Source organism: Onychostoma macrolepis, chromosome 24 (assembly GCF_012432095.1).
Source record: "Onychostoma macrolepis isolate SWU-2019 chromosome 24, ASM1243209v1, whole genome shotgun sequence".
NCBI lineage: Eukaryota > Metazoa > Chordata > Actinopteri > Cypriniformes > Cyprinidae > Onychostoma > Onychostoma macrolepis.
This window is the reverse complement of record NC_081178.1, coordinates 5,587,907-5,603,063: the sequence shown is the minus strand read 5'-3', so window position 1 is coordinate 5,603,063 and position 15,157 is coordinate 5,587,907. Positions and strand designations below refer to the sequence as shown.

Sequence of the window (15,157 nt, the reverse complement as noted above, 5' to 3'; positions counted from 1 at the left end):
TACAAATATTTTTATGAATATTACTTTTTATTTTTACATTTTCAGTTTTCATTTTAGTTTGAAAGTTTCAGTCATTTTTATTAGATTTTGTTTTCTAAACTGTCTTATTTTCATTCATTTGTATTTCAGTTTTACTATTACAACGTAAACTAAAAGAAAATTTGATATTTTGCCTTCGCAACTGACTGAAATTAAATAAGTACATTTTTTTTGGATTCTGTTTTATTTCTGTTAACATTTTAATATGCATTAGCATAGCATAGTTCTTTGTCATTTTAGTTTTAGGTAATGGTAGCAGCATTGATACAGGGTCAATTGGTTGTAGGTTAATTCAAAATTGCTCTGTTATATATCCAAATCAAGCTAATTTGGGATTTTAAATATCTTTAGACAAAAATTGCAAACTTCATATAAAATAGAAATGAAAAAATAGAAAACTGCAGATAAATGAACAGCGTTTTCTGAAGAGAAAGTACCTCCATTCACTCACATTTTGTTGATAAAAGATAAGTGAATGGAGGTTCTTTATTATTATATTATTGGTCCCTTCTGACCTTGACAATTATACACCAGATACATTTTTGAATTTTTTGTATTCATAGTATGTTAGTACTATGAAGAAAGAAAAAAAAAGCCAAACTTTGTTGTCTGATATCCAAACCTGATAAATGAGAAGAGTGCCTGCTCTAATCTTTTGTGAGCTCTTAGAAGCAACTAAGTAAGCATATTTCCTTTTCAAGACCTTCCAGTCTATAAAAAGATTCTGTGAAATGAATTTGAACAGCTGATCGGCCACCGAGGTCCAGATTGTCACTTAACATTCATAATCAAACCCGCCTTTGATGACGTTTAACGATTGTGGGGTCACAAGTCTTCTCAAGAACACCTGCCCAGGTCACTTTCATGCCAAAAAAAAAAAAAAAACATTTATACTTAAGAAAATAGTTATTTATGAAATTATATGTTGCCCTGTGATGGACTGACCATCCATCTAGGGTGTTTCCCTGCCTAAAGCCACTCTGAATCCAGCATCTCTGTGACCCTACATAGGACAAGCAGTTTGAAAAATGGATTGATGGATGTATATGATCTTCGCTCTTTAAATTACAGATCTTTAGCTTTGTTGGTAGATTGTCCATAGTGAGAGTAGAAGGACTGAGGGTTCCCCTTGCTATAGTCATTTATAATTTAACACCACAGGCCTGTTCTATGGTCACGGGTAGGCACATGTTATTCATTTACTGGTCAGTGGAGTACTATCACCTTATTTAGGCATAGATCATCATTCTTTTAGACTGATTGAGAAATTGAAAATTGTATTTCATGCCAAACGCTAACCAGCAGGAAAGTTGTTTTACATGTTGCATTTGAAATGTTTATTACTGACATTAAGGGTTAAACATACTATAGCTTTCCCAGTACACCTGTTCACCACCCATCACTCAATGGATTATGGGAGATACTATTTTAATGGCAGCATTCACATGTTGTGCTGTGGTGAAAAATTAATTGTCCAAATATTTCCTTTTACTTGTAAAGACAAGATTAAGAAATTGAATCTTACTGCAGTATGATTCTTGATTTACAAACACTGACCAGCAGTATTATTGGCAGTAATTAGTATAAATTTAAACTTTGAATATTGTGTTTAATTAAGAACCATTAAATTTGACATGCATGTAATATTAATTATTTATAGCATAACAGCATGCATTTATCTCTAACAGCTGCTGAGACAAATTCAAAGCAGTGACAAGAAGTCACCGACCTTTCATTGACCACTGACCAGTATGTGTGTGTTATTCACAAGACTAAATATATTCATAAAACATTTGTTAGGGAGAATTCATGCTAGGAAGTCTTTAATTACTATTTCGCTCTGTGAACTAATTGGTGCTTTCAAGTATTTATGACTAAGTGTATTAGTCAATGACTGTGTATTAAAAATGACCATTTTTGTGGAATTTGAATATAATTTTGCTCCTTGTTATTCTGTTCTAGGCACGTAAATACATTGCCGAATCAATGGGTTTGAAGTATGCAGAGGGAGTGATTCTGGATATGGATGCCATGTGTTCAGAAAGCGATAAGAGGATTCCTCTAGTCTGCTTTCTGTCTATGGGTTCTGATCCCACAGAGAACATAGAGAGACTCGCCAGGTCAAAGGTATGAATCATTTTTATTCATTATTACACGCTTTTCTAGAATGCTTTATTCTGATTGGTCAGTTGGGGCATTCTGAAGTCAAATATTTGTATGTTTGACTGTTGCCCCAGTCAAACAATTTGTACAGACTGGTACCACCTTCATATTCATTTTAATTTGCAGTGTCACTTGTTTCGTTTAAAATATAATATAGCTTAATGTGAAGGTTTGATGACTTTTCAAATCCAAATGTTGCTCAACAGTTTTCTTGTTGTTTTGCAGGGTGTTCCTTGCAGGCCAATCTCCATGGGACAGGGACAGGAAGTACATGCAAGAAGGCTTCTGGCCCAGAGCATGTCTGATGGAGGCTGGTTACTTCTGCAGAACTGCCATCTGGGATTAGATTTCCTAGATGAAGGTTTAGACACAGTTACCACAACAGAGAGCATCCATGACAATTTCAGGTTTTGGGTGACCACAGAGGTGCACCCTAAGTTCCCCATTAACTTCCTGCAGTCTTCAATTAAATTCACCAATGAGCCTCCGCAAGGTAGAGAAGTGGAAAATTATGCTGTTACTTCCTCATTTGCTAGATTTATCATTATTCAGGGGTGAAAACTTGTCACCTTTCGGCGAAATTCGCCGTTTTCACCTTGAAATAGGTCATTCACGTGAATCGTGTAGATCTGTAAAAAAAAAATTAATTGGGGGGGGGGGTCGTATCTGCGTGTCATCTTTGTCACGTCACCTGTAGCGTTTTTTCCCCTGTTGGCAAAGGAATGGACCCGCCCTACTCTGCCTCTGATTGGCCTACCTTATTGTCCTTTCCCTCAACCAACCAATCTCACTCCTGAAGCCTAACTTTTAGACGCTGCAGGCATGCTATCCATATTTCCAAGGGCTACGTAAAACGCGTAGGGGCAAGCAACTTATGACCGAATGAAGAATGTGCATCAGTGTGTTTTTTCTTTTTTCCGTTTTATTTCATTTATGAAGGTGATGTAAACTGAATAATTATATATTCTATTATAATTATATAATAATATTGTGTGTAGGCTATGTAACACATATAGTTTTCATTTTATTCATTTCGACAACTTTACCGACACTGCATATAGTCTTTGGCTGCGTCCATTGCATCCGACACATTTTTTCACGGACACGCCGCCAAATCGGAAACTCGGGGCTTAAAGAAAATTTCGAGTTTCCCACTCGTAATAACGACTTTGTGGTGGCGTTCATGTGCGTTCAACTCGTACATGTATCTGACATGACTGTAACAGCCTATTTCAAGACGGAGAAACACCTCGCGTTTAGCCCGTCAGCTGCTTCAATAATTCGAGTGCTGAAATAAAGATTTACAGTGGTTTATTTGCCCTGACTGAGTTCATGTATCTTAACAACAGTCCTTGTTGAGTTGTCGCTCAAAAGTCTTTTAATCATATAAAGGTGTTTATCCTTGAATGGTGCACTGCAAAAAATGATTTGAGAATGTTTTTGTCTTGTCTCTAGTCCAAATATCTAAAAATTCTTAAATCAAAAAGCATTTTCTAGACAAGTAAAAATTGTCTTGTTTTCAGAAAAAAAATTGTCAAAATTGAGTTTTTCCTTAAAACAAGCAAAATAATCTTATTTCAAACCGAAAACAAGATTATTTTTACTTTTGACTTATTTTTTTTCTGGGAAAAAAAATTATTTGATTTAAGAATTATTAGACTAATTATTAGACTAGAATAATTAGATTATTTGGACTGGAAACAAGACAGAAAAATGTAAGAAAAGCATTTTTAGCAGTGTGTAACATTTTCTCCCTATAAAGCACTTTGACTTGCCATTGTGTGTGAAATGTGCTATGTGAATTATGTCAATTAACTTGCCCTTAGTTTTAACACACCTGTGTGTGTGTGTGTGTGTGTGTGTGTGTGTTGGTGGGGGGTTGTCACCTTTTTCACCCCTGACGAGTTTGCACCCCTGATTATTGTTATCAGAATAGCTTGCTGCTTCTTTACATTCAACATCATGTCATAAAAATGAAGGAATAAAACATGAAATTAAACGCTAAGCATGCAGAGACTGATAATGTGTGGTTAATGATCTGTGATGCAGGGGTGAAGGCCGGACTCAAGCGGACATACAATAGTGTGACCCAGGAACAGCTGGAGATCTCCAACATGCCTCAGTGGAGGCCTATTTTCTATGCTGTGGCCTTCCTCCATACCACCGTCCAGGTCAGGACAGCTGGACATTTTTAGATTTTCATAATAATTTATAAAGCCCCAATTGGGATACCCTGCAAAAAAGAATTTAAAACAATATAAAAAATATTATTTATAAGACACTCAATGACATAAACATTATATTATATATGTTATTAACATATTCTATAAAAAAGTACGATTTCAGCACAGCCATTTAAGACCTGTTGTTCTCATTGTCATATTCCCACTAAAGGAGAGACGCAAATTTGGTCCTCTTGGTTGGAACATTCCCTATGAGTTCAACCAGGCTGATTTCACCTCCAGTGTCCAGTTTGTGCAGAACCACCTGGATGATATCGACATCAAGAGAGGAGTGAACTGGATTTGCCTGCGATACATGCTAGGAGAGGTACAGTATAGATCTGCCATTGTTTTGTTTTTTGTTGTTGTTGTTTGATAAATCCCAAATTTGAACAACATTCTGTAATTTTACTATTGGTTCTGTAGGTGCAGTATGGTGGACGTGTCACGGATGATATGGACAAACGCCTGCTCAATACTTTTGCCCGCATCTGGTTTAGTGAGAACATGTTTGGGGACAAGTTCTGTTTCTATAAAGGATATACTATACCAAAGGCCAAGATGCTTCAGGAGTACCATGCGCATATTGATACTCTGCCATTGGTTGATACACCTGAGGTGATGCAGATAATTATTATTTTCTATGGGGTTTGATGGGGCGACTGGGTGGTGACGTAGAACCTATAACCTGTTGATTCAAATTTCATCCAATAGGTATTTGGCCTCCATTCCAATGCTGACATTACTTACCAGACCAACATGGCTAATGAAACCCTGAACACCATCCTCAACATCCAACCCAAAGACAGCAGCAGCGGGGAGGGCGAGACCAGGGAGTCGTCTGTCCAGAAGATGGCCAATGAGATGCTAGAAAAACTTCCTGCTGACTATGTGCCACACGAGGTGAAGTTATTGGGCCACTTCTTTATTAGGCTAAGGCTCAAAGCATAATAAGGCTGGAATAAACTACACGACTTTTATTTTCAGTTTGGATAAGTTGACCTTAGTTGCCGAAAGTCAGAGCCAGACTGCGGATTTCAATTGACAGATAGAAAAAAATTCATAGAAAATAATGCAGTGTATGATGGTCACAGACTCTGATTTTGTAGCTTCAGACTATGATTCCATCCAGTTGGAGGATATCAAACATGTTTGCATGATTTTAGAACACACATTGTTTTAATTTGTCATGCGTCTCCTAGCAATAAGGTACACATTTCTGGGCGAGTTTGTTGTGATCGGACTTTAAAGTCTGATATTTTATGATCCTCAGTCTTTTAATGTATGATGCCCAGTTTAAAAAAAAAATCTATTCAGATATTAAAAGTTGTGTAGTGTATTCCAGCTTTTAGCATCTTAATTAAATGTCGACTGTAAACTTTCAAATGACTCTTTGCAGGTGAGGAGTAACCTACAAAAAATGGGTGCGTTCCAGCCCATGACTATATTCCTTCGTCAGGAGCTTGACAGAATGCAGCGTGTCATTGGTCGTGTGCGCACTACCCTCACTGACCTTAAACTTGCCATTGATGGTGAGTTCTGGAAACGTTCACTCATAGTACAGTAAAACACATTCATAGTTTTAAAATTAAGAAGAGAAACATTAACAATATTATCAAAAATGTCTAGAAGATGCTTTGTATTGTAACACAATATGTTTATAAATCCAAAGGGACTATAATAATGTCAGAGGATCTCCGCGACGCTCTGGACAGCATGTATGACGCTCGTGTTCCAAAGTCCTGGCAGAAGATCTCTTGGGAAGCTGCTTCTCTGGGTTTCTGGTTCACCGAACTCCTTGAGAGGAACCAGCAGTTCCACAACTGGACTTTCAGTGGTCGACCTCATCAGTTTTGGCTCACAGGGTTTTTCAATCCACAGGTGGGTCAATTATCTAATTTGACTCGGGTTCGGGTTTCATTTGATTCAGGTTTCTCTATCAACGTATTGTTCTTCATTATAGGGGTTCTTAACTGCGATGCGTCAAGAGACCACTCGAATGAATCTGTCTAAAGGCTGGGCCCTAGACACCGTCGTCCTGCTCAACGACGTCACTCGCATGATGAAGGAAGATGTCACAGCCCCCCCGCCAGGAGATGTGGGCGGCGTCTATATCTATGGCCTCTATCTGGATGGTGCTGGATGGGACAAGAAAAATGCAAAACTGACAGAATCATCTCCAAAGGTATTCTGGGGAAGGATGAATGAAGACAACATGTGGCCATAAGTTTGTGGATAATAGGTTTGGCTGTTTCAGAAGTTAACACAAAATCAAGACTGGCCATCACCAACAGACCTGGGACGGTATTCATGAAACTCCTCTTTATTAAAATTATTTCTTACACTTTATGAAAGATGCTTGTAAGAATAATCCTAACAGCAATTATTGAAAAATTCTGAAATATTTTCTTAAATATTTAAATATATAGTTTAAACAAATATTTAAGAATTTGATGAATAAAATGACAGGCCCTACCTTTAGGGAATTAGGGCAAGTTGGAAAATAGACATATTTTTAAAAAAAAGCACAACAAAATGACTAAAACCTTAAATAAAATTAAAATGAAAGCAGAAAATATAAAAAATAAATATTTTTATGTTAATATCTCAATTATACTAAAATAATACTGTTTTGGTAGGTTATCCTTATTTTAAGAATTTAAAAAAATATTTATAATGAATTTTAAGAAACAAATTTTAAAAATTGAAATTATTATTTAGTTTTGTCTTAACAGAACTATCTTAAAGGGGTCATCGGATGCTAAATTCACCTTTACATGTTGTTTGTACATAAATGTGTGTTGGAAGTGTGTGTACACAACTGCCCTATAATGACAAAAATCCACCTGGTGGTTTTTATTTAATCCCTAAAAATAATATCCCCTTTTTCAAATCAGGCCGTTCTCAGCTTCTTGTCTGTGTGACGTCACAAGGACGAAGGCCGCTCCCTCAATAGTTGATTGACACGGTCGTCTTACCTTAGACCCGCCCTGAGTGAGCTGTAACAGTCTGACCGCCATTGTTTCGATGCTGGAGCTATATATATATATAGCTTTTTAAATATCTGAAAGTATACTCTTAACATCAGTCAGTCTAGCATTATAATATGATGATCACATAGGCCTATTATTTAATGATAGAACTTTAGTAATTAGAATTAAAACTTGGTAACCATGTATGAATGCATATTAGTCATTTTAACTGAACTTAGGACTGGTAGTGGTGCTTTTTTGGTCATTCAGTGTTTCTGTAAAAAAAAAAAAGGGAAAAATCTAACAATAATACTGATAATAATAATAACACGAATTCTACTAATAAGAACAATATAAAAAGCACTAAGGATTAATGAGCTGCTGGATTCATGAATATTAATCAGGTTGTGTGCCTTCACTCGAACTGATTTGCTGAAATCAAAACAGGGACAATAGTAGGTGAGCGCCAGCCAATGAGATTGCCGTTTGTGCATTAGTTCCGCCCACTACCGGAGGACCCGGCAGTTCTTAAAAGTTGAAGAATTCCAAAGGAACTCCGTTCTTTTGACAGGAAAATACAACAAAGAACATTGTTTACATGTAGCGGGTCAATTCTGCATGTTATGTAAGACTCTCTCGCTCTGTCTTTCTTTGCGTGTGCAACGGCAAGTCATGCACCTTCACACTAGAGTTTACTGTACATCAAATACAAGTGCGCTGCGCATTCATTCAGATGAACTGAAAAAAAAAAAAATCCAGAGATCGCTTGGCGGAGAGTGAAACTCTGAAGCTCTCAGTCAGTGTTCGGCGAGTGAAAATATATCTGTGCTAAACTTATATACTTAGTCTCTAACTCACACACGAGTCAAATCTGAGAATTTTATTTGCCAGTGGCTAATATTAGACATCATTTAGTCGCCCAGTGTGACGATTTACTCGCAATGTAGAGGGTTACTATTATACCCATAAAAAAATTAATCATTTTTACAGAAGCCCATCCCGTAACATTCAGGGATCTTCCAAACCCACAGTCAGCTAATCTGTTATGTATGACTGTCTTTGTTTGCAAATTCATGATATATGTATTATGTTGTTTGGTAGGTTCTCTTCACACCATTGCCGGTTGTGCATGTGTATGCAGTGAGCAGCACCACAGAAACCAAGAAGCCTCCTATTAATCTCTACTCCTGCCCAGTGTACAAGAAACCAAGAAGAACTGACCTGACATACATCTTTTCACTGTTGCTCCGGAGCAGCCAGAACCCAGACCACTGGACTCTGAGGGGAGTCGCTTTGCTCTGTGATTGTAAATAAACTCATAATGTAGTCCAGAGCTAATTTCACTCAAGAATAAAAAATTAATAAATGTATACAAATCAAAAAAGGAAACTTTTTATTTTTATTTTTACTCAGTCTCTCATTTAAGAGTGAGAAATTATTTATCTTTTGGAACAATTTTTTTCTCAATTTATTATCTGTAATATGACTATTCTTGTTATTTTACATTTGTAATGTACTGACACTTTTGTTTTATATCTTGTGACTATTATTTTGCCATTCTGCTTTAGAGTGTTCAAATTGGATGCACACTTGAATTTTCATATAAGCTGGAAGGGATTTTATTGTGAAATAGGTTTTTTTTTTTTCTTTCTTCCCCTTCTTGTTTGAAAGCAGCAATAAAAAAAGTTTAAATATACACAAAGATTTGCACAAACATGCTGCTGAATGTAGCAGATTTTCTTGAACTATTCAGAAATTCTCCTATAGTAGTCTATCTGGGATTGCTATTTTTGCATTGCATTTATGTTGATTCACATTATAGCAGCGGTGTCCAAACTGTGTACATATGACAAAAAATAATATATAGAAGAAACATCATTGTTCCATTACAACTAATGTTCTTGAGTGAAATATTCTTTATTCACACATGCACTTTTCAAGCATTTCAAAGTTCAAAGTGTGATTAAAACAGTGTAAAGACAATCTCATGGTGCTAGTACATGCTTTTTTATCATCATTACAATGATGATGTTGGTGATTATTTTCTGCATCCCCCAATAAAAAAGTTTGGAAAACTGCATAATAGGAAATAAAAAAAGTGCCATACAGCAACACTTTATTTTACAACTGTGATCATTAAAAATCAGACCGATTGCAAAGCTCTTATAAATCAGTCTTGATTACTAATACACTAAATGCATTTTTCCCAGAAACTCTTCAGAAACCAGCTGATTGAGTTGATATGTTTATTTAAAAATACTACAACTGAATGGTGATGTTTGATCACCAAGGTTAGACTGCAAAAGTTGTTTTTCAGAGTTTACACAGAAAGGAACAGAAAAATATTGTTCATAAATGACTTGTCTGCACAGTTTGTTATATTCCAAAAACCACTACAACATCTAAACTGAAAAATGTAATTCTTAACTCATCCACTGTTGACATGCTGGATGTCAGTTGACACCAGGATATATTTAAAGTCCACCAGAGAAAGTCCAAAATCTACTTCTCTGTGAATTATTTGTAAATTCAGCCATTCAAAGAAATTTCTTCAAAATATTTTTACACACACCTAACAAATAATGTCAATCCATAAAAGGTGCACTCAGTCATTTTTCCTCAAAGAATTTTACCCCTGAAGAATGTATAGACATCAGTGTCTTACAAAATTCTACCTGAAGTGGATATACTATCATACCTTGATTTTTCATGATGCTGCATCCACTCCCACAGGTGACAGAATAAAGACAAAGAAAATCACTGAGTGCACCATGTTTTTGGCTGAATTTAAATTACAACCCATAGCCTAGTCATCTCAGTACATTAGTTTAACATTTATAACCCTTCATAGTCCATAACAGATGTAAACAAGAAAATCAACAAAAAAAAAGAAGAAAAAACTATGGATTTTGTTTGTAATGTACAACTTCCTTAATTCGTTCATTCAGTTGTCGTTAGAACCATCCACTTATCCACACACTTAGAAGCAAGATCTCTCATCTTCCCAATCTTTCCACCTTCAAGTTCTCCATAATCGAATTCATATCTGTACATGAGTCTTTCCCAAATGTGACTGTCAAGACTTGCCGCTTAAGAAAGCTGCTTCATATCATACATTGGCACTTCTGATTCCTCGCCCTTGCCCTCGTCTGGACCTTCTTGTTTCTCCGTTGGCTCCGTGTAGGCCACTCCAGGGCTGGCCTTGCGGCCCTTCGGTGGTGGGACGGGTGCCGTTCCTTCCGTGGTCCCTTCTGCTCCTTCCTGACCTTCAGCCACCGTCCTTTCCTTCTTCAGGTTGAGTTTTGCTGGCACGGTTTTCGTGATGGTTTCCTTGAAACGCTCGCCAGACTGTTTCAGCCGTTCCCCAGACTGGCGGATTTTCTCACGCCTTTCGGCCGTTACTATGCGCTCACCCAGCTTGTTGACCTTGGTGCCCAGATTCTCTTTGGTCTTAGCCATGTTCTCACGGGAGAAGGTCTGCTTCAGGCTTTCGATGCGCTTCAGGCCAGTCTTCTTTAGTTTGGCAGCAGTAGATGAGTCTGCCTCCTCAACGACCATGTATTCCTCGTCCGAGTCTGGAAGCGGGGCCTCTGGGGCATCAGGGTCTAAGGAAGCGTCTCCGCCTGTTGCCCCCTTCGGAGATGCTTTAGAAGCAGGTACAGCTGGGACCTCATTATCTCCCTGTGGAAAGAGAATAAATCTACTATAAATTTACCAGAATTTTACCACGCATAGCACAGCTGAGACAGCTTAAATCAAATGGTATTAGGCTACTTAAAAGACAAACAAAAATGCACATATCCTACAACTCCATCATTCGTAGTTTATTCATCTACAGTTTGTAAAATGTTATAAAGTATATATATATATATATATATATATATATATATATATATATATATATATATATTCCATTATAGCTCTATACAAAACAAAATAATTATGTAATTTCGCAGTTCTCAAGAAAAATGTTGTTAAAAACAACTAACCATATAATCATGCATAATTAGGATAGCAAAATAAGGCATGAAGGATAATGTAACTGGTTACTCACCAAATAAAAAAATAAATATGTGAACGTTATAGTGATTTGAGTTTAAATTATTTTATAATTTTACTTGAATCTTGTTCTCTTAAAGCTTCCGCTAAGACAAAATAGTCCATTAAAAGTACAAAACAATCGCTCAAGCTCCAAGATGAACACTACAACAATTTACAGTTATTTTCACTACAATCGACAACTGAGACGTAAGATATCGCCAATTGCGTTTGAATGAAAGAAGAGAGCGCGAATCCGCGGAGTGATACCAGACAGTGAAAGTAGCGCCGGCGTCAGTTACCCGATTACGCGGGATATCGGTCCGCCAATCAGAATCAAGTATTCCAGAAGGAGAAAACTCCAGACAGCGATTAAATGCTTTTATCATATTAACTCGTGGGAACGTGATATTATGTCGTGGCCACGAGATCGTTTTGTAGAGGTAAAGACATCCTTATATGTTATGTTAACTTGTTAGGGCTATATTTTTATATTTATTTCATATAAATATAATATTTTATTATTTCCCCTTTCAATTCGTGTATCGCTTTAGCTACTTAACGTTATGTATAATTATGCTATTTGCTACCATATATTTTGCAAATACTGTAAACGCATGACAATTATGCCAATACTTTATGATTGTGGGTTATTTATGCCAGTGCGTGCTGATAAATTAGCATGTTGTGTTTTCATTTACAAATGAAACTACGTGAATGATTCATTCCTCAACGAAACACTAGGCATTAGGCTATAATATTAATAATTATTAATTCGCAGGGAAAATCTTTAAACTGCATTTCCCAGTCAGCATAATTATGTCGAGCATTTACAGTAGGCTTATTTACAAAACTAGTCAGAACGTTATGTAGATAAGGAGATCGAAATGAAGGGAAAAACGAATATAATAATAGGATAATAATAATGATGATGATGATAATAATAGCTAATAATAATAATAATATACAAATATTACGGAAAAGACGATCAGTTAATGGACACACACAGCTAAGTAAGACTGTGGGATGGATAAAAATGTTTTCTTGTAGGTCTATTTTATTCTATGTACTTTATGTAACATTTAGCCTATTCATGATAAACTTAATTCGAATGTTGTTTACATCGCGTGCAATTGCCTACAGTCCGGTATCCTATGGTCAATATAATAATTTAATTATGTAATAATTTCTATAATAATTAATTAATATAATAATTTCTTAATTCAAAATAAAATATTAATTAATGCCTGATCATCCCGAGTTGCTATGGTCAGGTAGGTTTGTTTACACATTAAACTCCTGGCCACGAGAAAAATATGTCGTTCCCACTAATTAATATCTCGTGGCCATGACAAAACTTCAGCGAACCGGAGACGGCCCCTCCCTGGCACCGTAGTTTCGAAAGGGTTTAGATGAAATTAATAGTGTGCTGTTGAATAACTCACATCCACCAATCGTAGCTCGGTATATAAAAAGACTAATAGCTAGAATAAGTGAATCAAGTTACGTGACTCAGTCATGAACTTTATCACTTCTGATAAATAGTCGCAGTGCTTTATACACGAACAAAACGCACATTTTATATAAGAAAAAGACTACTGATAACAAACGGCCAATGTTCAATAAGTTATTAAAGACTGTGTGGACAGCTTTTCAAACCATCGCTCTGTCAGACGCGATAGCACTATATTAGGACATGAAGCTTCAGTGCAGCTCTCAGAATAACCCTGAACAAATCTGTCAGCTGTTCTCCTCACGGTACAAGAGACCATCAAACCCATGGGCACTAATTAAATGTAAGATATAAGAAAATGCGAGCTAATTTGAGTACACTAGTTGCCTATTAGTCTTCAAGAAAACGTCTGTTATATGGAAAATGGAAAACACTAGCCTGTTTCCTGTGATGAATCTTCAACTAAAACATTGTAATTGTCAATTTTTCATAATTATTAATCTGAAAACATAACAGTAAGTTGAATTTTATTTGATTAATGCAGGGTCTTAAATTCAAAACTAGTTACAGAATATTTGCTACAGACTTGAAATCATAATTTCAGAAAATCTCTTTAAAATGTATGAAAACATTGTGGTATTGTTAAAAGATTTTAGATAAATTGTCAGTTATTTTTGTTTTTAATCATATTTTTTAAATCCCCTCTTGTTATTTGTTTTTCATATTGCTATAGAGGGTTATTTGAAACTTTAAAAAAATCTAATAAAAAGTGCTTTTGTATACAGTAATTGGGCTGTCCTAATACAAGCTACCCAAATGACTGTCGAAGTTATTTCAAACAATAGCAGATCTATTGGAGATGTAACAGTATTTCCAGATTTAGCAATGAAACATTCCTCCATGATGTCATAATTCTGTACTCGATCTTAATCTGATTTCGGACATCTAGGCTCGTTTTAAACAACAGTGGTATTCTAAATAAGGCTTCATATTTCATTCTCTTATGCACTAAAGAGTGTATATTAATTCATTTTTACTCCTTCATGGATCACATTACATGGTTTATCTGCGTGTTACTCCAGACATCCTGCCACATATCAGATAAAATGGCCGCCAACCTAATCCTCCATTCTCAGTGGGGACTGGCAGAACATTCCTGCTGTATTGCTTTTGGCTGTAGGCCACATGACCTTCTAATGTACCAGGATTTATCTTGGATCATGCAAGACCTTGTATCTTGAAACAATCTGTCTGTCTTTGATAGCCCCATTTGCGCAAGTTGAAATGTTGTAGGACAAGCTCAGAGTTAAAAAATCAGCAATGCATGGAGTTTCAACCATGAGTGAAAAAAAATGGTCCGTTATTGTAAGGTATGCTTCCAAAATTAGACCTGCTTTAGAAATCCAAACTTCACGTGGAATCCAGAAAAACCCAGTTCAAAAGCTTAAATGCTGTAGGACAAACTTAAGAGTCAAAAAACAATCGATGCATGGAGTTTCAACCATGAGCAAAGGAAAAAGTTCCATTATTCTAAGGTACGTTTCCAAAATTAGACCTGCTTTAGAGATCCAACCCCAAAAATCCAATCCCAAAAATCCAATCCAAAAGAAAACATTCGCATGCCACCAAAAGCAAAGAGTCTTACCTGGTAGATGACGACGCGGAACTTGTTCTTGTTCAGCAGCTCGACTTGGGTTTCCTCCACTTTCTTGACACGCATGTTCTGCTTCTCCACCCGCACACGAACGTCCTTGACGTGACAGCTGACCTTGCGTGTTTTCTCTAGAAGTTTCTCCACGGTGCTACTCGTCGCCGTGTGCTCCTTCGTCAACTTCACCACGTCCACCTGGATGGTCTTCACGGTGTTCTCCAGCTCCAGCTGCCTTTCTTCCATGCGTTGCTGGCACGCCTGCACATTGTCTATGATCCCAGACACCCTCTCCAACAGAGTGAAGATGTTCAGGGTGCTGGGCTCGTCCGTCACGCCTGCCAGTCCCAGTTTGTCAGCCATGCTTGTCCTTGTAACCCAGTGAGGACCCTAGACTAGAACTGCCGAAGGTCTCAGGTCCTGCTTCGGTGGATTTCTGTTGGTGCACAAGGGGGTGTTGGGTTATGGGGTGGGTTGTTGGATCGTGGGGCCGTGGTGGGCCCTGGAAGACGCTTGGATGAGACGGACTTGCCCTCTGACTGGAGCTTCATGGACGTTCTGGAGAATATAGAAGCTCCACCCTTCCTGTATATAGGGAACACAAGGTTCAAAGGCCAGACAC

At 37.0% G+C, this 15,157-nt stretch overlaps 2 protein-coding genes across 4 annotated transcripts in view; one reads left to right on the top strand and one right to left on the bottom strand.

The window, feature by feature from the left end:
* Positions 1-9,480, top strand: part of LOC131533490 (dynein axonemal heavy chain 5-like) — a 48,359-nt gene extending 38,879 nt beyond the window's left edge. For all 3 annotated transcript variants that reach the window (XM_058765835.1, XM_058765833.1, XM_058765834.1), the window contains exons 71-80: positions 2,002-2,166; positions 2,428-2,695; positions 4,252-4,373; positions 4,597-4,752; positions 4,851-5,042; positions 5,139-5,327; positions 5,824-5,956; positions 6,097-6,305; positions 6,388-6,609; positions 8,498-9,480. In XM_058765835.1, the coding sequence (XP_058621818.1) occupies positions 2,002-2,166; positions 2,428-2,695; positions 4,252-4,373; positions 4,597-4,752; positions 4,851-5,042; positions 5,139-5,327; positions 5,824-5,956; positions 6,097-6,305; positions 6,388-6,609; positions 8,498-8,710 (1,869 nt within the window). In that variant the 3' untranslated portion in view covers positions 8,711-9,480. The remainder of the gene's footprint in view (positions 1-2,001; positions 2,167-2,427; positions 2,696-4,251; positions 4,374-4,596; positions 4,753-4,850; positions 5,043-5,138; positions 5,328-5,823; positions 5,957-6,096; positions 6,306-6,387; positions 6,610-8,497) is intronic.
* A 148-nt stretch (positions 9,481-9,628) lies between these two features.
* cavin4b (caveolae associated protein 4b) lies at positions 9,629-15,157 on the bottom strand. Its single transcript, XM_058765839.1, has 2 exons — positions 14,533-15,157; positions 9,629-11,077 (listed from the first exon to the last, which is right to left on the bottom strand). Exons 1-2 carry the CDS (start codon positions 14,896-14,898, stop codon positions 10,487-10,489), a joined length of 957 nt encoding a protein of 318 aa, XP_058621822.1. The 5' UTR covers positions 14,899-15,157; the 3' UTR covers positions 9,629-10,486.